Consider the following 21,037-nt stretch of genomic DNA (forward strand, 5'->3'; position numbering starts at 1 on the left):
TGACCAGTGATGGAATGTATATTAAATACCTGTTGAATTTGACATGTCAGCAGTCTTTAGTTATATTAGAATGAATGCTGAAATAGAAAATGGTAAAAATATACAGACAAGATCCCAAACTTCTTTAACTTTTTCAAACCACAACATCAGGCAAAACTTGGCATGAGTGAAATCTGCTCCGGTGGCAGCACGCTCCAGAATGTGTGTATCTGTGTCCAAACAGTGAGCCGCCGAGCATTACACGATTGGTTCTTTCACACTTCCCTTTGCCGATGAAGAGAGGATTGGCATGTGCCACTTCTTCGACACGCAGATAGACGGACACACCAGCTCACAGACGCAAATAGCCCACACAGAATGCAAGAGACACAACCGTCGTTTGGTGTCTCGTAGTGAGCGTCTAAATCTGTCAGACGCTCCCTTATTGTTGAGTCAATCGTTTCAATAACAGCTACTCGTATTAATTTGTCATTTTCCACCCCTCGTCTCTTCTTCCTCAGCTCCTGAGAAAGCGGCACATAGGGAACGATATCGTCACTATAATCTTTCAAGAGCCGGGAGCAATGGCTTTCACCCCGCAGAATATCCGCTCACACTTCCAGCATGTGTTTGTTATCGTCCGTGTGCACAACCCCTGCTCTGAAGGCACTTGTTACAGGTACGCGTTTCGATTAACATGCTCATATATACACAACTATGATTGAAAACGGTACTGTCTCTCAATCCGTTCCATCTTTTCTCTCAGTGTTGCCGTGACGAGAATGAAGGACGTGCCTCCTTTCGGCCCACCCATCCCCAGCGGCGTCACCTTCCGTGACCCGGAAACCTTTCGCAACTTCCTTCTCGCCAAAGTGATCAATGCAGAAACTGCGGCGCACAAGTCCGAGAAGTTCCACACCATGGCGACGCGAACGCGCCAGGAGTACCTGCGTGACCTGGCGGAGAATTACGTCAGCGGCACGCCGCTGGACTCGGCCGGCAAGCTGAACAACCTCATCTCCCTCGCGTCTAAAAAACGCGAACGCTCCAAGGCGAGAGAGGGAGCCGAGCTGGGAGCCGCGGGGGCCATCGCCTGGAGGGTCCAGGCCCAGGACTTCAGTGGCGGGGGAACGGAGCTGCCCTGTGCCTTGGGCTTGTCGGCCGAATACGTCCTCCTCACCGACTGCTCCACCAAGGAGGTGGTGTTCAACTGCTTCTGCGCGGACGTGATCGGCTGGACGCCGGAGCCGTCGACGCTGAAGATCTTCTACGGCAGAGGGGACCACATCGCCGTGCGGGTACCAGACGGCTTCGCCCAGGACATCAGGGAGGTGGTGCAGAGGTTAAAGGTGAGCGTGTGGAGCTTGTCGAGGGGTGGTGCGACTACCAGACCAGGACATGTAAATCTCTGTGACCTTTTGAAGGGCACAGCTTGTGTCGTGTTCGGGACCGTGTCGCATTCCATCACATGTCATTGAGCAGACGCTTTTATCCAAAGCGACTTTCTGCTTTCATGTGTTCATCCTTGTGGTCTAAGAAATGTTTGAATTAATTCCCGTACACTAAATATTTGCTCAGCCTATTTTTTGGGGGTGATATTTAATTTTTATCTCTATCTCTCTCCCCTATTTCTTGTTTCTCCATACCGGCGCTCGTTAATATCGTCGACCTGTTTTCTAGCTTGCGGTTTTCCTGGAAGACCTGAACAATGTGTCGGAGCGAGCTAATAACCTTCGCATCGACTATTAGATTCATAACACAATATTAACTCAAATATCATAGAGCATCACGGTCGTCTTTACAAGTTTGTAACTCAATCGTTCAGCTAGTTGATGAGAGGAATATAAAACGCTGGTGATTGCTGTAATGTTTAACAAATGAAATGCTGGGAAAAGGAGATTTCCTGGACTTCAGCAAACAAAATATCTTTTAATAAAAGTTCATCTTTTCTAATCGGAGCAAATATCTGCATTGTTTCAGATGACATAACCATGTACTTTGTGTGAATATTGATAGTATGACGGATGGATATCAGTATTTAATTCCCCTTTATGATGTTTCCTTTGAAGACACCCAGACACATACGGATAAGATCATACTCTAAATGTAATATGTATGTATTCACATTATGTCTTCTCCTTGTCTAGTCATTGACAGTGGGATGTGAGACGGTGGAAATGACTCTGAGAAGAAACGGACTGGGACAACTGGGCTTCCATGTTCGCCTGGACGGCACCGTGGCTGAGGTACCGTCACATGACCAGCTGCCACACCAGAACTCACATTCTCATCCATGAAGATTCTTGGCTGTCCATAACTGGCTTGTTTGAAGACTTTTCTCCGCAAATTCGTTTTTTGTTGGCGCAGGTGGAGGAATACGGCTTTGCGTGGCAGGCCGGACTCCGACAGGGCAGTCGGCTGGTGGAGATCTGCAAGGTGGCCGCGGTGACGCTGACTCACGAGCAGATGATCGACCTGCTGAGGACGTCGGTGACGGTCAAAGTGATCATCATCCCTCCGTACGAAGAGGGGGGGCCTCGCAGGTGTGTTTACGACGTCTTTGAAGTTAAACTAATGAGTGACTTGTTTTTAAAACGGCTTTAGTGAATACAGATGTTGAGGAGTGAGGCAGATTGCTGAGCGTTAGCAGGCAGTAGTGGAAGGACCAGAGTGAGAACAGGACGCTCTCAAACTCACAAGCACTGGTGAGGTAATGGCAAGACTCTAATGTTCTGAGAGGATTCTGTGTAGGAGTGTGTGAAAAGAGGAAGCAAGCGTACAGAGAGAAAGAACCATGTGTGGAAATAGACGGAATGAAGCATGGAGGCAAGAAGGAGCGAAGTATTTGTTTAATGGAAATTAAACAAAATCCTCTTCTTTGTATCTCGTCTCATCTCGCTCGGCTCACTATCGCCTTTTCCCCTCCTCCCACAATCTTTTTCTTTTCCCTCTCGTCATCCTATTCCAACCTTTCATCGACACACGGCCTTGACAAAGACGGAATAACGAGGCCCTATGAGACAGATCGGTTATGGAGGTGAAGAATAACCACAGTGCGTGTGTGTGTGTGTTTCTGACTGAGAACCAGGGCTTTTAAATACAGTAAATGTGGCTTGTTTTGTGATTGCACAGTGGTTAGATATCTTTAATGTTGGAGGCAGTTTAATTACACCACGTTAAATCCCTTTGATTCTCTCTCTCACACACACACACACATACACAACACACACACACACACATACACTCACTCAAGTAGCAGCTGATAATTAAGAGTCTTGCATTCCACTCATCCCCCACTCTCTCTCTCTCACTCTCTCTCTCTCTCTCTCTCTCTGACTCGTTTGCCGTTGTGTGCCAGACCAACAGATTGCATGAGATTAAGGCTGTGATTCTGCGGGGAGAAGAAGAAAAAAAGGACGGCATAAAATAAATAAACGAGTGGAAGTGATTAATTAAAAATGCATGCCGTGTGCGAATAAAAAGGACAGGAAAAGAGGGAGGAATAGAGAGAGAGAGAGAGAGAGAGGTAGTACTGAGTTGGAGAGGCAGAGAAGCGCCCGGTGAGGAGGACGTGTCTCAGCACCGCCGAGAGTGAGAGAGGTGGGTGGAGGAGAGAAAGAGAAAAAGAGTTGGAAGTGTTTTTTTCCCGTTCTGCCCTGACTGGTTGCTGTGCTCTCGTAAGATGGAGGGATTCAGAGGAGAGAAGGTGGGATGTTGTAGTGCGTTTGAACACGTGTGTGTTGGGAGCTACAGCTGAGCCACCGGGATGGAAGAAGCACTGCATGTCAACATGTGCAGACGGGCTCTCTGAGGTTCGTACCACTGCTTTGGTGATTGATTGTTTCAGGTATCCTGACCACGTGGTCATTAATTGGGGACTGTGCACTGTTTAAACATAGTGTTCATATTTTCTACGGACATATTGATGTGTGTGCGTTGTGTTTACAGCTTTTATTATACTTCTTTTTTTTTTACAATGTTTTACTGTCTCGTAGCAAAGTAGATGCAGTCGAGGTTTTAGTGTCATCAGACTCTACAAAGAATCCGGGTTGAACACGAAAGAGTCCGTTCAATATAAAAACACATTTTCTCACTTACCACTGCCGATATGTAGATAGATTTTGTTGTATTTATTGGGATGTATATGTCTTCCTCCACCACAATATACGAGAGGGTTAATGGAATTTCATTTATTCTGCTCACTGCATTGACAGACTATATAATTATATACTACGATATTTTTCTTTGTTTTGTTTTCGTTCTCTTTGCTCAAATAATGTCCCCGTTATTCAGAATTATTCAAACTGTTCAGTGTGTACAGTTATAACTGGAATAGTGTTCTGGTGACGAAAGTCCTTAATAGTAATATTATTAATCACGTTTTGTTGTTTTTTTAAATATAATTTGGGTTAAAGCTGAAACAAAATGTTGATGAATAAATTATTCACTAGACAGTAAATGTATCTGCAACCATTTTAATGATCTCAAGCCAAGGTAAGTTTGTTGAATTAGCACATTTGAGACACAAAAGCGATTAAAAGTTCTGTACGTAATGCATTCATCCTTAAAATGCTGATTTAAAAGAACAGAAACCCTTTTTAAAGGAAATTAGATCAGACAAGTTTAGCCTAATTAGGGAGGAAAGTTCCTGACTCAGTCAAATCATTTCAGTCAAGTTTAAATAGAAATGCTAATTTTAGTACTTTTAGCCTATTCAAATATAAATATTTGCTTTTCTTCTATTACGAACATAATAAAAAAAAATTTAAACCGTTGACTCTAAATAATTGAGAAATTTTTACAACAAACGATTAATCAAAGAAAGCTTCTGCAGATTGAATTATAATAAACATAATCATTACCTGGCTAAACCGACTCTTTCAGGCACACGATGCGTCCTCGTCTCTCTTATTTCAATCTTTGCATTTTCAATCATTTTGTAAAAATTTTTTAGACCCCTCGTTCCCCCTCACAGAATTTAGCTCGGTTCTTCCTCCGTCATGGCCTCTCTCTCTTCCTCCCGCCGTTTGTCTCATCTTGAAGATGCGTATTTGATGCCTCGTGCCTTCCTGTTAAAAAGGCTGCGAATGAAATGATGATGACCTTGGGCTAGCTCGATGATACTTTTCAAACATGGAAAACATTTCAGTTGCGTTTGTAGCCTGATTTGATAAATGGAGATATATTGAGATATATGGAAGAGTTTTGACACACTCACTCGGTGCAGAAGGGTATAGTTCTGGTTCAGCTGCAGTCCAGAGGACGCTGCTGCTCCTCCTCGGTGCGTTTCACTGAACCATCGATGAGGACTGTGTTGAGCAGAACAAGTTGTGCTTTGGGAGCTTGGACTTTAAGTGTCAAGCACTTGATTGACTTGTTGTGCTGGATCACCTTTCCTGTGTCTTTAGGGGCTGCACAGAGGAGTATGAGATGAAGACCATGGAGCAGAAGCCAGAACCTGAGCCTCTGGCTGCCGGCTACCGACCCTCCCCTCGCTCGACGTGGCGATGGGACAGCCCGCCCGTTCCTCCAGGGCTCCAGTGTGTCCCCAACCAACAGCGTTGGGCCCTCATGGGTCCCCCACCTCCTGCACTGCCCCGCTCACACAAGATCCTGACGTCTGTTCCCTACAGGGAGCCCCAACACCTCACCTCTAAAAGGTGAGACTTTTTTTCGCGGCATGTTTTTCCCACTTCATTTCGAGAGATGGTTTCTCGTGTTGCTGTCGCAGCCTCGCCTCTCTGTGCGGTCCTGTCGGTTGACCGTCGCCCTCGTTGTGTGTCCTCCAGGCCGGTGAGCTACCCAGAGAACCACTACAGTCTGTCTCCTGCAGGAGGCGACAGAGCGCTGGCCTACAGAAACCCCTCTGCCAGCTTCTCCTCACCCTCCTCAGGCCTGGTCGGCCTCTCCACAATGGGGCCCCCTGGAATCACACCAGGCCCCTTCGTACGCTACAAACCCTCCCCCGACAGGTGTGTGTGTGTGTGTGTGATTTCTGAGCTCTCCTCCATGACTCCTTTTGATCTTGATTTAACATGTCTGAGGGACCTCATAAATGCTGTTTTGTTTGCTCGAGGTGGATCATATCTGTTTATAAGATGAGGCTGACTAATGTGTCAGGTCTGCAGTCAGACGTGTATGAACACAGCGTCTCCTTGAGGGAGGATCTGGTGTGTGGGCGGCTCTTCCTGACTGTGTGGAGGTTGATAACATCTCGCCCAACCGGATAAATGGGTTTTATTTCAACTGCCACCAGGATGCAAAACATCAATTGAAATCAAAACGCTTACGGCTTTTCCCTGGAGTTCATTTGAGTAGTTTACCCCTCACATGTGCGTTGCTTCATATATAACTGACAGTGGCATGAATGTGGTTAATAATAAAATTCCGCCCCCTTCTCGTATGATCCATCTCTGTAGATATGGAGCAGGACAGCGCCCCCTGCTGCCCTTTGAGCCCCATTTCAGTGTGGACGTCACCTCCAGTGGAGAGTCTTCCTCCGGCTTCACCAGTCAGGAGAGCACCATGGAGCGCTGCAAAACAGGTACACCGCCGTCAAGAAGCGCAGGCAACTCACGTGCACTATGTTGTGAATACTCCGGAAACCTCACTGTGCGCTCCGCTAAAAGAGTGACGGGATGTAAATGTGTCGGGTGTCCAAAAAACACAACTCAAATAATAATCATGTTGTATCCGCCGCATATGCAACTGGTCGTATGTGGCCAAATGTATCGCAGGTTGTAAATGAATTTGATTTAAACTACGTCTAATACTACATTCATGGTCGAGATATATCGGAGTGTGATGTTGTTGGTCGAGGTCAGTGTTTAAATGTGCTATAAGTATTTAATCCTCTTTGCCAACCATAGAGGTTCAGTGTAATTTCCTTTAATCCTGTGAGTGTGTGTGTGTTTCTGTCTAGAGCCCCTCTGGCATGTCCCAGTGCCGTCGTCTCGGGGGCCGAGTGGTGGAGGGGGGCAGAGGAGAGTCACCAGACAGGATGTCCCGGGGAAGGACTCCCCAAACAGACACTCAAAGGTCAGACTTGTCCTCACAGCGTCTCGTGTTAGTTCTCTTCAGGTTGCCTCCTGATTGTAACGGTCTTGTCCTCCGCAGGGCGAGACTCAGTACTCCAGCCACTCCAGCAGTAACACCCTGTCCAGTAACGCCTCCAGCGGCCACAGCGACGAGCGCTGGTTCGACGGCGTCGCCGGAGGGGAGCGGGGCAGCGGGGGTTGCCTCGGCGACCCAGTGGACCCTGACCCCGACCTCAACAAGGGGGGATCGAACGACAGTGGCATTGACGCCTCGACCCACTACAACAACAACAATCGCCAGGGAAACGTGCCCAACAGCCAGTCCCACAAGCCCGGGCACAGCTTCGTGACCTACAGCGGCGTCCAGGAGCTGCCCGTGGGGCGGGGCGGCGGAGAGCCGAGGAGACGAGAGTCCTCGCCCATCATAGCACCCTCGGCCAATCGGAACAAAGGGTTCCGCACCAAGACGTTCCCGCCTCCCGGCTCGAGCGCGGATAAAATGGATGCTTTCAAGCCGAGGTAAGTGTCCGACTCACTGGAGCTGCATCTTCTGTGGCGTTCTCACGAAGCTAATATCAATGTAACGAAAATTCACATTAATCTCGATGAACATCAGGAAACACATGCGCTGGCTTGGGGAGAGTTGCGTTCACCAGTCTTGCAGTTCAGTGTTGCTTCAGAGATAATGTGTGTACGTTCAACACGTTTTTAAGAATAGGAATGGTTATGTACCACCACCAGATTCTTTAAAATAAATATTTTGACACATGAACATCTGTCTTTAACGGGTGCATTAAGCAGCCTGATCCTTGTGGAGCACACAGATCACCATGTGATCTCTTCTGTGGAGCACGTGCTGCCCCCACATCATAAAACACACACACATCCAACACCAGCTGCTGCCGCTCTGTGTTGGATTAAAACAATCTGTGTTTGAACCGCATCCACTGCGCCTGGGACACAATATAGACAGACAATACATTTTCATCGCGGGTTGTTGACAGTTTGACCGAAACAAAGCGTAGACCGTACGACTACATCTGGAGGACTACAGTGGATGTTATTGGGAGGTGGATGGTGGCATTTGGAGTTCATAACTCGTGTGCAGCTCTTTGCTGTTGATGCGGTTGTATCCGCATCGTATCGGCTGTGTGAACGTTAATTGCAAACTCTTATAGATAGATAGATAGATATATACTTTATTAATCCCCAAGGGGAAATTTGTCATCTTCATTGCCTGATCAATGGAGAGGAGGGGAGTAAGATGTATTCGATAAGCATGCATGAAAGACAACACTTATAAAGAGCTGAACAATCACCTTAATGTATCCTCTGTGAGCCAAACCCAGATACCTGTGCTCTAACATTGTGTCGTCATGCCTGACATGTTAGCGGATCTCCCACAGCTGTCGTTCATGGCAAGATGTTCCTTTCTTAAAGGAATAGTTTGGCATTTTGGGGAGTACGCTCGTTTAAGTCTTAAAGGGTGCTTATTATTGCTTGTTCCCAAGAATGTTGAACTATTCCTAAATATGTCTACGATTTTTATTGATATAAATATGTCTATAAACGGTGCACACTTTGTATCTGCGGGAAGTGAGAGCCAAAAACGCACCAGAAATGACCTCTAATTGACAAAGAGAGCAATCATTTTATGTAAAATGCAATATTCAAGCACTTTTTTCATCTTTTACTGTCAGATCTTTCCTGAACACTTCCTGTCCTCTCAGGGCCTACACGCCGCAGGGCTACAAGACTCCCACAGCTGAGAAAGGCCGACATGTCCGAATCGCTACCAAAACGCCCACGTCGGCTCATTTAGGCTCCACCCCTCTGTCCAGCTCCGCCCCCAAGGCCTTTTATGGGAAGAGCCGACAAACCGCCTGGCAGAACGAGGACAGCGCTCCGTCACCTTCAACCGTAACCACGACGACGTCCAGCTCTGACAGCAGCAAGAGCAAAAAGTAAGTTAGTGACTGATGAAGAACATCTCAAATCTCCACTGACCTCCTCGACCTCAGTGACCTGCAGTGGTGAAGCTCAACTTAAAAGTGTTGATGCATTTATACATTTTGTGAATTTGCTCGTTCTTCATTCACAATGCACGCAAGGAACATACGACTGTTCTCTCATTCTGTATAACAAGCGATTCCAGCCTGTTACAAGAGACTCTGAATGGTCAAAAGATGGACAAGATGAGAGGAAAATATTAAATAATGAGCACAACTCTGTTTCCTTTTCCTGTTAATCAACTCATGAACCCTCAGATGTATCTTGTTGGAGTCGTGACCTCGACTCTAGAGGTCAGGACTGTTCTGAAGGTCATTTGACTTCTAGTTGTTCATGTAGTTGTGAACATGGTCCCTGGACAGAGAAACATGGAAACCAGCTTCTACTGACCTGTAAATGGGCTGAAAGGGTCAATGGGCTGGAGAGATGTCTCTCGTCTCGTGTCTTGTCTGTCTCATGTCTCTCGTCTTTCACATGTCTCTTTTGTCTGTCTCGTTTCGTGTCTCGTGTCTCATGTCTCGTGTCTCCAGGCAGGTGGAGACCAACTCAAAGAACGTGTTTGGACAGCCTCGTCTCCGAGCCTCACTGAGGGATCTGCGTTCTCCGAGACGGACCTACAAAAGCACCATAGAAGACGACCTGAAGAAACTGATCATCATGGACAACCCGGGAGAGACGCCACAGAGGGATCCAGTGAGGGACACTCGGCACCGGACTTGGATGACGACGCACTCGCAGCTCTCTGACCTCTGACCTCTGGTCTCGTCTGTCCCTGCAGTCTCCCAGGCGAACCCTGCAGCGCACCTTCTCAGACGAGTCGCTGTGCAGCGGGCGCCGAGAGGCCGGCTTCGCCAACTCTGAGAACCCGACGACGCCCACCGACGTCCTGTTCACCTGCACGCTGCCCACGCGGAAAAACTCCGTCGCCCTCAACCACATGCAGAGCAAGAAGGGTGAGCTTGAGCTTCTGTGTCGAGTTTAAGAAGCCGCCACGCGTCATTCCGTGGGGCTCAGGGACGAAAGCAATCATTGTAATTATTATTATTGTAATGCACAAGTCAGTTGTTGCAGTCGTAACTTCTAGGACCTCGTGGAACGATGTCATTATTTCACGTCGAGGTCGTTGTGCTCCGCTGTGCTTCAGTGCCGCTGTCCGCCTCCGAGCTGTCCCTCACAGAGGTGAGAGACAAAGTCCCCCCTCTGAGGAGGCTGGACCTCGGGCTGATGCCTCTTCCGGACACCGCCTGTGGGCTGGAGTGGTCCAGCCTGGTCAACGCTGCTCAAGCCTTCGAAGGTGAGGGTGGAGACACCTCGGGATTAGGTGTGTTCAACCTTTCATGTCGTACGTGGTATGTTGTGTATTGTTTTGTAAGATGCCTTTGGGTTGTCTGTCCGCCGCAAAGCCGTAGCTCAGGGAAATCAAGCGAACGTCCACTTGCTCTCCAGGAAGAAGTGATTTTAACTCTGGTGGTCAAAGTTCAAGCCATTGGCCATAACTCAAGAATGAATATGCTAATTATGACAATTTGCCAAGTGATGGTATTTTGAACTGACGTGGATGTGGCGGTAGTTCTAGTTCTGTTATGGTTTGGACTAAATGTTCTGCAAAATAATTTCTGTTCAAATTGTCATTACATTCTCAAGTGCTTACGTTAACCATCTACAGAGGTGTTATTGTTCAATGTCATGCGAAAAACAAATTCCCAAAACGTGCTCTATTGTTCAAATAAGCACGATGTGTAAAAAGAAACCATTGTGTACATCAATAAGTGTAGAATCTTAAATCCCGGGTGCATGTGAGACGTCCTGCTTGGCTGGTGGTTTCCTGGTGTCTCGGCTCTCTTGGTCACATGACACTCCTGAGAAAGAAGGAGCTCAACTCTGCCTCCCGCTGTGTCTGTTCTGGGTCTCTCTCCTGTCCCTTGTGTCCTCTGCCACCACAGAGACGATCACAGCACACACACACACACACACAGCACACACACACACACACACCCTGGAGACTCGAGCCAACACTTGATCCACCGGCCTGCTGTGCTGGGTGGGATTGTGTATCTCGAGGGACACTCGGGGTAAAAAGACTCATTTATGCAGCGTTTTATAAAGTGTGCTTGTGTGTCTCTGTTGCAGCGCAAAGAGCAGTTTCCCTCTTCTCGCTGACGGAGCCACAGGGTGGAGGTCCAGACATGAGACCAGTCGTCAGTCCAGTCCAGTTTCAGACTCCTCAGACACCACGGACCACACCGACCTTCATCGGGTAGGTCAGGGGTCAGGAACCTTTTTGACTGGGAGAGCCATGAAAGCCAAATATTTCTAAATAGTATTTTTAACGTATAATAAATTAAATATGTCTTGCTTTTAATGCGACTTCTGGTGCTGCATGATGCTAGGGGGGTGCAGGTGGCTTTTACAACTCTTCTCACTCCTGCCATCTAGTGGTGAAGCACTTGACTGACAGCATTTGAACTGAATCCCGAGTGTGTGTCCTGCTCTCTACATTCCCACAATAGTAAACAGTTGGTTGTTTCTGTGTTGCCAGAAACTCTTCCATAAGAAAGAAAGCACTCACAGAAGCATTTTTGTTGAGTTAGTCTGTATTGTGTGCGTATTGTGTTCCTGTTGTGTGTACCGCCCTTGGCAGCTGTAGAATGCACGTTGATCATCTGTGCCGTGTGTGTGAACAGCGACGAGGCGCCCAACGAGTTCTCCGGTCGGCTCTTCCACCTGGAAGTGATGCTGAAGCAGCTGAACAACGACCTGGAGAGAGTAAGAACCTTTTTGTTCTTCACAATGTTCCTTTGTTAAACCGTTCAGAGGAGAGAGTTCTGGGGATTCATGTTTCGTGGAGACACGTGAGCGTGGTCTCCGTCCGCTCAGCTCACTTCCAGCACACTATTTTCCCAAAATGATTCCCTGAAAAGGGAAAGTTACCGTCACTCGTCACGAAACAATCCTGCTTTCTTTTCTTCTCTCCTCTTTCTTCGTCTCCGCCGCCAGGAGAAGAAGGACAAAGTGGTTCTGATGGCCGAGATGGCCCACCTGAGACAGAACAACCAGCGCCTGCAGGTGGAGAGCCACACGGCCAGCGAGCAGCTGCGCAAGTTCAGCACTCTGTTAACTAACGATGCGACGGAGAGCGAGCGCGAGGCGAGCGCCCTCCTCGCTCACGACGAAGCGGACCCGCGGAGGGAGTGACACCGGCAGCGGGAGAGAGTCACGCCACAGAGGACCCATGATTCCTTGCAGAGGTCACGATGATGTCACCTCATTCAGCTTCCACTGGCCTGAACCTGGAGCAGAGACCCCTCCCCCTCTCATCGCTGAGCCTGTTTATTTTTATAGACTGAAGTCAAAAAGTCTTATATACTTGTTATATATATATATATATGTATGTGTATATATAATATATATATATAGATAAACACATATGCTCCTATGCCAGAGGAGCGAGTAGGAGAGGAAGACTATCTCACCTGGAGAGGCCTAATACTGTTCCTGCAGCGAAACAGCCAAAAATAAAAAGACTCATTACAGACTGCATCTCCCAGAATGCACTAGAAGTAATGGAAGCTCTACAGACGTGGTGCTGTAGTTGGATGCCTCTGTGATACATTGTCATGTATCAAAATGACCTAAATTGTACTGATATTGTTGTACTAAAGAGGTGTGTGTGTGTGTGTGTGTGTGTGTGTGTGTGTGCATGTGTGGCTGATGGTACTCGAAAACATTGTGGCACGGCAGTGTTTGTGCTCAAGGCAAAATGCATTTTATTACTCTTTGCTGTGTGTGTGTGTGTGTGTGTGTGTGTGTGTGTGTGTGTGTGTGTGTGTGTGTGTGTGTGTGTGTGTGTGAATGTGATGGTCTGTTATCGGATGTTTTGAGTGATGAACAAACCAGTTTACTGTAATATGAACACTTGTGGGTCACCATCTTCTTCCTCCTCCTCCTCCGTTTCCATGGATGAACCTGTGGCCCTGTCGATGTGAAGCCATCAGTGGAGCGATGTGGGCGTCGCCATGCAGCTCCTGATATTAATAGTATCGTATCTCTCATGCAGTGCATTACATTTTCACTGTTTTCAGCAGTGCCGCATCATCTCAGATCTAAATGTACTGGATAATAGTTTTGAACATTGAGTGGTTATCCCAGTGCTTCACTTCTCTTTTTATATATTCAAAGACTTCCCGTTAAACACACTAAGTAGAAACGGTTATGAGCTCCACCTGAAGGCTGGAAACGGGGAAACGGCGAGCCACAAAGTCCAGCAGCTCGACATGAACATCTCCAATGTGTTCGTCCCAAATAAAGTCTGGGTTTTAAAAAAGGAACATCCGTTGTTTTAGGGACTATTTTTTGGAGAGCAGGACCTCGCAGGTCGTTGGTCGGTTCGGCTCTTCCATCAAATTCTGTGCTCTGATTGGCAATTTCAGCTCGCCTCTGAAAATCCTTTCTTCTAAATCTTTTTTGTGTGTATCGCACTTCATCACATTCTTGATTTGATATCCGTTACCAAACATAGTGCCCCTAAAAACGTCACGTGTCAAACCACTCTTCATCTTCGTCATCTTTGCATCCTGATGGACATGAAGCTGTGTGTGTGTGTGTGTGTGTGTGCTTCTAGAGAACATGTTCTGGACACGGAGCTCCCTCGTGTGTGTGAGAGAGGGTTGGCCCCAAATCACCCAAATGAACCCAAGACACTATTTATACTGCTAGCTTGCGTCATGATATTGTCTTTCTATATCTATTTTTCATACAGAAATAATGAGTGTTTTTTTGAAAGTCGGTACTGAACAATGACGCCCGCTGCAGAGGAAGACTCTTCACTCTTCATCTTCCCGTCCGGCGCCGGAGTCTCCGCCCTGCCAGACAGATCCTTCTCTCCCCCCCCCCCCCCCCTCTCAGGTTCCTCAACATGCTGTTGGATGACTTTCAACCATCAGTTAGGAGTGGGCGGTGTAAATTAAATGCATACCGCGGACGGTTTATACTGTTATATTCATCCCTTTAATATTTACGGGTGTATTCAATCATTTTAGGCAAAGTTGAAAATCATTCCTTTTTTATGGCAATGTCGATTTTGTTTTAAAAGATTGAATATCTCGATTTGTAGGTGTTTAATTAGCAGGATTAGAAAGTGTTTCAATAGATTTTCCATGAAGTCAACTCTATTGATATCTTCATATCTCTCAACAGTACTTTTCTTTCCGTGACACCAGAGGAGACACGTGTTGTTCTCTGGTGTCAACTCTCATCTCCTCCTGCGGTTATGACTCCGCCCCCTTTGTGGCTGCAGCCCGTTCGTCTGAGTGGCTTTGATACAGGAACGTTTATACTGGTTTAGGCTGCTGTTTGGTTCAGTGATGCTCCTCCTCCTCCTCCTCCTCATCCTCTTCCCATGAACACATTCAAGCTGTCATGGCTTCAGATTCTAACATTTCCTGTTTGGGCATTTTTAGTTCAGGTGACGCACTCCTTCCTCCTCGTGAGGAAGACCTTCATTCATGCAGCTTTGCAGGTGTAGCTGTGGTTTTCGTATCTGCAAGTCTCTTTTGTTTGCTTATGTAAAAAGGGGGCACGGTTTATTTTTTATAAAGTTTGTTGATGTTATGTATAATTTTAAGCTATTTATAGCACACAACGGTCCCTGTTGAACAAATCAAGTTTGCATCATGGTTAATGGTAATATTGTAAAACTAGGTTGTTTTTTTTAGATGTTAAATATTTTGATAATTTATTTAACACATTCCCACTGTTGAGAGGTGAGGGTACCGTGTTTATATTTGTGTATGCCGTTTGACTTCTGATCTCTGTACAAAACTGATTTGTATGATTCCTTGTTTTCTATTTTCTGGCATCTTCTCCCGTCGGTGTCGGTTCTCCGGCACCGGGCGCCGGTACGCGATGCGCAGACGGAACGTTTCGGTTCGACATTGTTTTTCTTTGGGTTGTAATAACTTGTACATTTAAAAATGTAAATTATGTTTTCAATATTTTATAAAAAATATATTAAAAACAATCAACATGGTCTGTTTTGTTGAAAGTTTTCCCTCTGAAGTTACAAAAATAAAGCTGAAGAAATATTTATTTACATTATCAATTTCACAAGATTTTTTTGAATGAAATTGTCACTTTACCAAAGGGACAGTTTCAATTTATTGAATGGGATAATGAGACCATGCAGCGCTTCACTGCTCAACTAAGGATGGGTCCAAGGCAGAAGAATCTCCCCACAGATCAATAAAGGTGTATACTTTCTTTAAGCTCGGTTATTTTTATTGTACACCTTTTAGTGAATCCCAGAGATTAAAAATCGTTGAGGGGGGGGTGATCTGGTCCAGACAGGCAGCAACATAAGAGTTAGAAGAAACTAAAAGTTAAAACAATTTTGGGAAGCATTTCCATCTTATCTTTAAAAGCAGTAAGTGGTAGCAGTTTGAGTTTTAACATTCCAGGATGAGGGCAGAGCACAAAAGCCCTTTTCCTTTGTTATTTGGGTCAGTGAGCATCAGAAAGTTCTGAGAACGCAGAGTCCTACGACACTTCTGCCCGATGAAGACCGTCTAGGAGCTGACCACGGATCACCTCATAAACGAAGACGTACCTATGACGGCGCCTACGGGTGTCCAGAGCCGGCCAGAGTAACAGATCGCTTTAGCAGAACTCACTGAACCGTTAACTATGCAACTATTTTAACATGTTTTAACTCATTTTAAAGATATCCTTCTGGGCATTGTATGCCTTCGACAATGGAAAGACCGGAAGAGTTGGGGAATCAAACCTGGGACTACAGCACGTGATACCAAATCTTCAGCTCCAATGACAGTCTCTGCGGCTCCAAATCACAAATAGAAATTGCAGGTAAAGTTTAATTATTTTTATTACAAAGTTATTTTATATCTGAACAAATACATTTTAGGCACTTCATGCCATATATTTGACATAAGCAGAACACTTGAATAAAGAGACACACAGGCGCCATGACACAGCGCCCTGAAGGCTTCAGCAGGAGACGCGTCTACGATCCACACATGAGGCAGTCGTCCCGGTTCTCCAGAGAACACGCCATGGCAGCAATGTTCCGCTCTTTGGTCTCCTGTGTGGCCTGGGCCGCCTCCTGCGTCTCCTTCAGCTGCTCCTTGTTCAGGGTGAACTGGATGGGGTTGGCGGCAGGCTTGGTCCTCAGGTAGTACATCCCCGTCTTCAGACCCTGAGGTGAGAGGAACAGGTGAGTGACCCACGCTGCTGCATTCGCCGCATCAAGTTCTCTGATCGGCAGGCATCGCTTACTTGTTTCCAGCCGTAGAAGTGCATACTGGTGAGTTTGCCGTAGTTGGGCTCCGCGATGTGGATGTTCAGCGACTGGCTCTGGTCGATGAAGGCGCCGCGGTCGGCGGCCATCTTGAGTATGGTCTTCTGGGAGATTTCCCAAACGGTTTTATAGAGCTGCTTCAGATCTTCTGGGATCTCATTGATCTCCTGTTGAAACAAATCATTTGAGTTACAACACCAGAGCTGAACCAATCACCCGTTTAACTGTTTGCAACATTCTTAAAGCGGAACACAAACGCTGGCCATGGAAAGGAGGCTCACCTGAATGGACCCGTTGTGGCCGATCAGCTGGTTCTTCATCTTCTCGCTCCACAGTCCTTTCTCCGTCAAGTCTTTGAGCAGGTGAGGATTGACGATCTGAAACTCTCCGGAGAGGACCCTGCGGGTGTAGATGTTGCTGGTGTAGGGCTCGATGGACTCGTTGTTGCCCAGGATCTGGGCGGTGGAGGCCGTGGGCATCGGGGCCAGCAGCAGACTGTTCCTCACGCCGTGGGCGGCGATCTTCTCCTTCAGCGCCTCCCAGTCCCACAGGTCGGTGGGCGTCGTCTCCCACATGTCGTACTGCAGGACGCCCTTGCTGACGGGGCAGCCGGCGTACGTCTCGTAGGGGCCGAGCTCTTCGGCCAGCGCGCAGCTCGCCTCCAGGGCGGCGTGGTAGATGGTCTCAAAGATCTGGACGTTCAGCAGCTGCGCTTCGGGGCTTTCGAACGGGTAACGCATGAGGATGAAGGCGTCCGCCAAACCCTGGACGCCGATGCCGATCGGCCTGTGGCGCTTGTTGGACTTCTCGGCCTCGGGCACCGGGTAGTAGTTGATCTCGATGATCTTGTTCAAGTTCTTGACGATGACTTTGGTCACGGACGCCAGTTTCTGAAAGTCAAACGTCTGCTCGGGGGTGACGTACATGTTGAGCGCGATCGAGGCCAGATTGCAGACGGCCACCTCGTCGTGGCTGGTGTACTCGATGATCTCTGTGCACAGGTTGCTGGACTTGATGGTGCCCAGATTCTGGTGGTTGCTCTTGCGGTTGCAGGCGTCTTTGTACAGCATGTACGGGGTGCCGGTTTCTGTCTGGGACTCGATGATGGCGTGCCACACCTGCTGCGCCTTCACCACGCGCTTGAACCTCCCGTCCTTCTCGTAGGAGGTGTAGAGCTTGTCAAACTCCTCCCCCCAGCACTCGTCCAGCCCGGGGCACTCGTTGGGGCACATCAGAGACCAGTCTTGGTTGCTCTCCACTCGCTTCATGAACAGGTCAGGGATCCACATGCCGTAGAAAAGGTCTCTGGCTCTCTGCTCCTCCTTCCCCGTGTTCTTCTTCAGCTCCAGGAAGTCAAACACGTCATAGTGCCAGGGCTCCAAGTACATGGCGAAGGCCCCGGGCCTCTTGTTGCCGCCCTGGTCCACGTAACGCGCCGTGTTGTTGTAAACCCTCAGCATGGGGACCAGCCCGTTGGAGTTGCCGTTGGTGCCGGCGATGTAGCTCCCCGTTGACCTGATGCAGCTGACGGCCACACCGATGCCTCCGGCCGACTTGGAGATGAGGGCGCATTGCTTCAAGGTGTCGTAGATGCCTTCGATGCTGTCGTCTTTCATGGCGAGCAGGAAGCAGCTGGACAGCTGGGGCCGGTTCGTCCCCGCGTTGAAGAGCGTCGGAGAGGCGTGGGTGAACCACTTCTCCGACAGCAGGTTGTAGGTCTCGATGGCCGCGTCGATGTCCGTTTCGTGGATCCCGACGGACACCCTCATGAGCATGTGCTGCGGCCGCTCGGCCACTTTGCCGTTGATCTTCAACAGGTAGGACCGCTCCAGGGTCTTGAAGCCAAAGAAGTTGTAGGAGAAGTCTCTGTCGAAGATGATGGCCGAGTTGAGGCGGTCCTTGTTCTCCAGAACGAGGTTGAGCGTCTGCTTGGAGATCATGGGAGAGTGGCGTCTATTTAAGGGGTTGACGTAGTTATACAGGTCCTCCATCACGTCGCTGAACACCTTCTTCGTCTCCTTGTGTAGGTTGGAGACGGCGATCCGCGCGGCGAGGATGGCGTAGTCGGGGTGTTTAGTGGTGAGCGTGGCGGTGATCTCGGCGGCCAGCGTGTCCAGCTCCACGGTGGTGACGCCACTATACAGGCCCTGGATCACCTTCATCGTAATCTGGGCCGGATCCACGAAGTCAGAGTTAAGTCCGTAGCACAGCTTCTGGATACGAGAGGTGATCTTATCGAACATGACACGCTCTTGGCGGCCATCTGAGAAAAAAAAAAAGGGGGGGGGAACACTTCAGTTATTCACATTCATAACGGTCTGAAATTGAAAGTCAGAATAATTATACAATTAATTAACAGGAGAAAGTTAAACTATTAGCTGCTTCAGCATCAGTCAGATCAATCCAGTCAGGTCCTGGGCTGCCAACCTCAAACTGGATATTTAATTAGTGAAGATCTTTTGGTCAAAGTTGTTTAACAAAAAACAATTAACTTTGTTACCACACAGATTATTTTGAAGCAGTATTAAAGCAGATTGATTCTTTTAAACTGAAGATTACATTTAACAATATAGTTACACTACATTGTCTTAATACAGTGATCCTGCTGGGTATTTAACTATTAATCAATTGAGGAATACGTATTTTTTTCAATTATTAGTGTGACTATATAATTTATAAAATAATTTGTTTTAGGTAATTGTACTGTAATAAAGAGATGAAATTAAAGTACATGAATTAGATTAACTTTTAGTACTTTAAAAGTATAAATTAGAGTCCTTATGATGTAAAAAGAGTTTTAGAATCATATGTAAATCTAATATTAGTGATGCATTAATGGTTCCATTAAAAGTGACTAAAATTATCAAATACATTAAGAGGACGTTCAGCATTTACCTCCAATGTAGTAAATAGCATGAAATGTAAATAATCAATGTACAAGTACCACGAAGCTGTACTTTAGACCAGTCACGTTAACTAACAATACAGTGCATTATTCTAGTCTTCAATTACTTCCGTCAGTCATCATCATCGGTCCTACTCCTTATAAGTCACTAACTGTTGCAACCAGACTCGAGGTCCTCATTCAGGCCTGAACGACGTTAACTTAACATTTTGGCGCCAACCAGGAAAAGACTTAACGCACACCTTCAGCCTGAAGTAACGGAAATGTCATTTCTAGTGAGTCAGATTGTTTAGCCAGCTGGTAATAAAACGGAATTTTACACGACGAAGACGCTGCATTAGTTAACTCCATAACTAACTGACAGCACGGCTGCAACCAGGTGCCCACTAGCTTAACTAACTGATGACTACTAGTTAACGTTAGCTGACCCGCTGAAGCACGGTGTTAAGCGTTACATCCAATAACCAGTCACACAAGTCGCTGAAGTTGAATAATAAATAACATTATTGACATTATAGCACTGGAGCTAACTGAGGCCATGACGGCAGAAAACGTCTCACCTCGCTTGAGCACGTGCATGTTGGCAAAGTGTGACGATGTTAACGTCCAGAGAACAAACAGCAGCTGACCGGCGACGACTTTATCTTCTGCGCGGTGTCGAAACGTGCGGAGAGACGCGAGAAATCCGTCCAGGAGGAACCGGGGACAACTGCTGGAAATCCCGCTAACGTTGTATTTGTACGGAAGACGTCACCGCTGCATGCAGAGATTGACGGGCGTGTCGACCAATCACCAGCAAGAGAAGGCGGGAGTTTATATCTGAGGACCAATCACAGCGTGTTAAATGTTGGCTTCCTCTTCCGTCCAATTTTCCCGGACGAAAATCTGGCGGGATAAATAAATAGGTCACGTAAAGTGTTTTGTTGTGTCCTGACTTGATTCCAGCTCATTTATGAAAGAGCACACAAAAATGTATCCTCACTATGTACTTACTCACCCAGGCAATAGATTCATTCAATCTAATACACATTAATGCCAGGGAACAAAAATATGTATTGGCATAAACCAGGAAGTTGATGTGTTTTTAATCTATTTAATGTATTTTAACAGATAATAAAATAACAGCTGGGGACAAGGACAACCGGCTGGACAGATGAAAGGAAATTGATGGTGCAATGATTTGGGTAGACACGTAGGGAATATTCGACGATTTAGACGTTGAGGAGAAGTTTTGTAAATGATTGGGTGACTAATCAATTCTGTTCTGATAGTTACCATATTGACAGGTGAAGATGGGGTGAACAATAGGTAGGCCTATGTGATAGATTAGTTGGACACTGAATGTAAAATAGAAATGAGAGCTCTTCTTTTTGTTTACACCGGGGAAATTATCGTAATATTTGTACTACAGTGATCTGATCTGAGACCCCTTTTAATATACTACATTTAATTATATAATTCAAAATCTGATTTTGTTTAGTCAAAGTGAATATTTGCCACTGAAATTAAGTAGAGTTGAAGGATAATGAAGCATTAAATAAAACGTCTCGAGGAAAGAAATACAAATACCTCAAATTTGAAGTGCAGTACTTAAATGTCAACACATGCAGTTCTTCGTCCGACCAGTAGGTGGCGATATGGCACCACAACTCTGTTTGACAACCACAATAGAAACCTAAAAGAGGGCACGTCAACCGACCACAGACTCCCTTTATTTATTTATTACCTTCGCATTGAAAATGCGGAAGATTATGTTTTGATCGCCGTGTATTTATTTATTTATTTATTTATTTA

At 46.8% G+C, this 21,037-nt stretch overlaps 2 protein-coding genes across 8 annotated transcripts in view; one reads left to right on the plus strand and one right to left on the minus strand.

Moving 5' to 3' along the window:
• sipa1l3 (signal-induced proliferation-associated 1 like 3) overlaps positions 1 to 15,045 on the plus strand; it is a 64,933-nt gene extending 49,888 nt beyond the window's left edge. For 4 of the 7 annotated variants that reach the window (XM_056440683.1, XM_056440686.1, XM_056440684.1 and 1 more), the window contains exons 8-23: positions 501 to 658; positions 746 to 1,328; positions 2,127 to 2,225; positions 2,347 to 2,522; positions 5,388 to 5,639; positions 5,769 to 5,951; positions 6,399 to 6,523; positions 6,902 to 7,017; positions 7,096 to 7,535; positions 8,747 to 8,980; positions 9,557 to 9,719; positions 9,805 to 9,979; positions 10,171 to 10,347; positions 11,157 to 11,283; positions 11,711 to 11,792; positions 12,024 to 15,045. In XM_056440683.1, the coding sequence (XP_056296658.1) occupies positions 501 to 658; positions 746 to 1,328; positions 2,127 to 2,225; positions 2,347 to 2,522; positions 5,388 to 5,639; positions 5,769 to 5,951; positions 6,399 to 6,523; positions 6,902 to 7,017; positions 7,096 to 7,535; positions 8,747 to 8,980; positions 9,557 to 9,719; positions 9,805 to 9,979; positions 10,171 to 10,347; positions 11,157 to 11,283; positions 11,711 to 11,792; positions 12,024 to 12,221 (3,288 nt within the window). In that variant the 3' untranslated portion in view covers positions 12,222 to 15,045. Of the gene's footprint in view, positions 1 to 500; positions 659 to 745; positions 1,329 to 2,126; positions 2,226 to 2,346; positions 2,523 to 5,387; positions 5,640 to 5,768; positions 5,952 to 6,398; positions 6,524 to 6,901; positions 7,018 to 7,095; positions 7,536 to 8,746; positions 8,981 to 9,556; positions 9,720 to 9,804; positions 9,980 to 10,170; positions 10,348 to 11,156; positions 11,793 to 12,023 lie in introns of those variants that run through there. The other 3 variants (XM_056440688.1, XM_056440687.1, XM_056440689.1) reach the window with 3 other exon arrangements.
• An 843-nt stretch (positions 15,046 to 15,888) lies between these two features.
• Positions 15,889 to 19,992, minus strand: LOC130210557 (ribonucleoside-diphosphate reductase large subunit). The gene is made up of 4 exons (XM_056440977.1): positions 19,804 to 19,992; positions 16,620 to 18,601; positions 16,317 to 16,505; positions 15,889 to 16,236 (listed from the first exon to the last, which is right to left on the minus strand). Exons 1-4 carry the CDS (start codon positions 19,820 to 19,822, stop codon positions 16,045 to 16,047), a joined length of 2,382 nt encoding a protein of 793 aa, XP_056296952.1. The 5' UTR covers positions 19,823 to 19,992; the 3' UTR covers positions 15,889 to 16,044.
• Between the last annotated feature and the right edge of the window lie 1,045 nt (positions 19,993 to 21,037).

Source organism: Pseudoliparis swirei, chromosome 20 (genome assembly GCF_029220125.1).
Source record: "Pseudoliparis swirei isolate HS2019 ecotype Mariana Trench chromosome 20, NWPU_hadal_v1, whole genome shotgun sequence".
Taxonomy (NCBI): domain Eukaryota; kingdom Metazoa; phylum Chordata; class Actinopteri; order Perciformes; family Liparidae; genus Pseudoliparis; species Pseudoliparis swirei.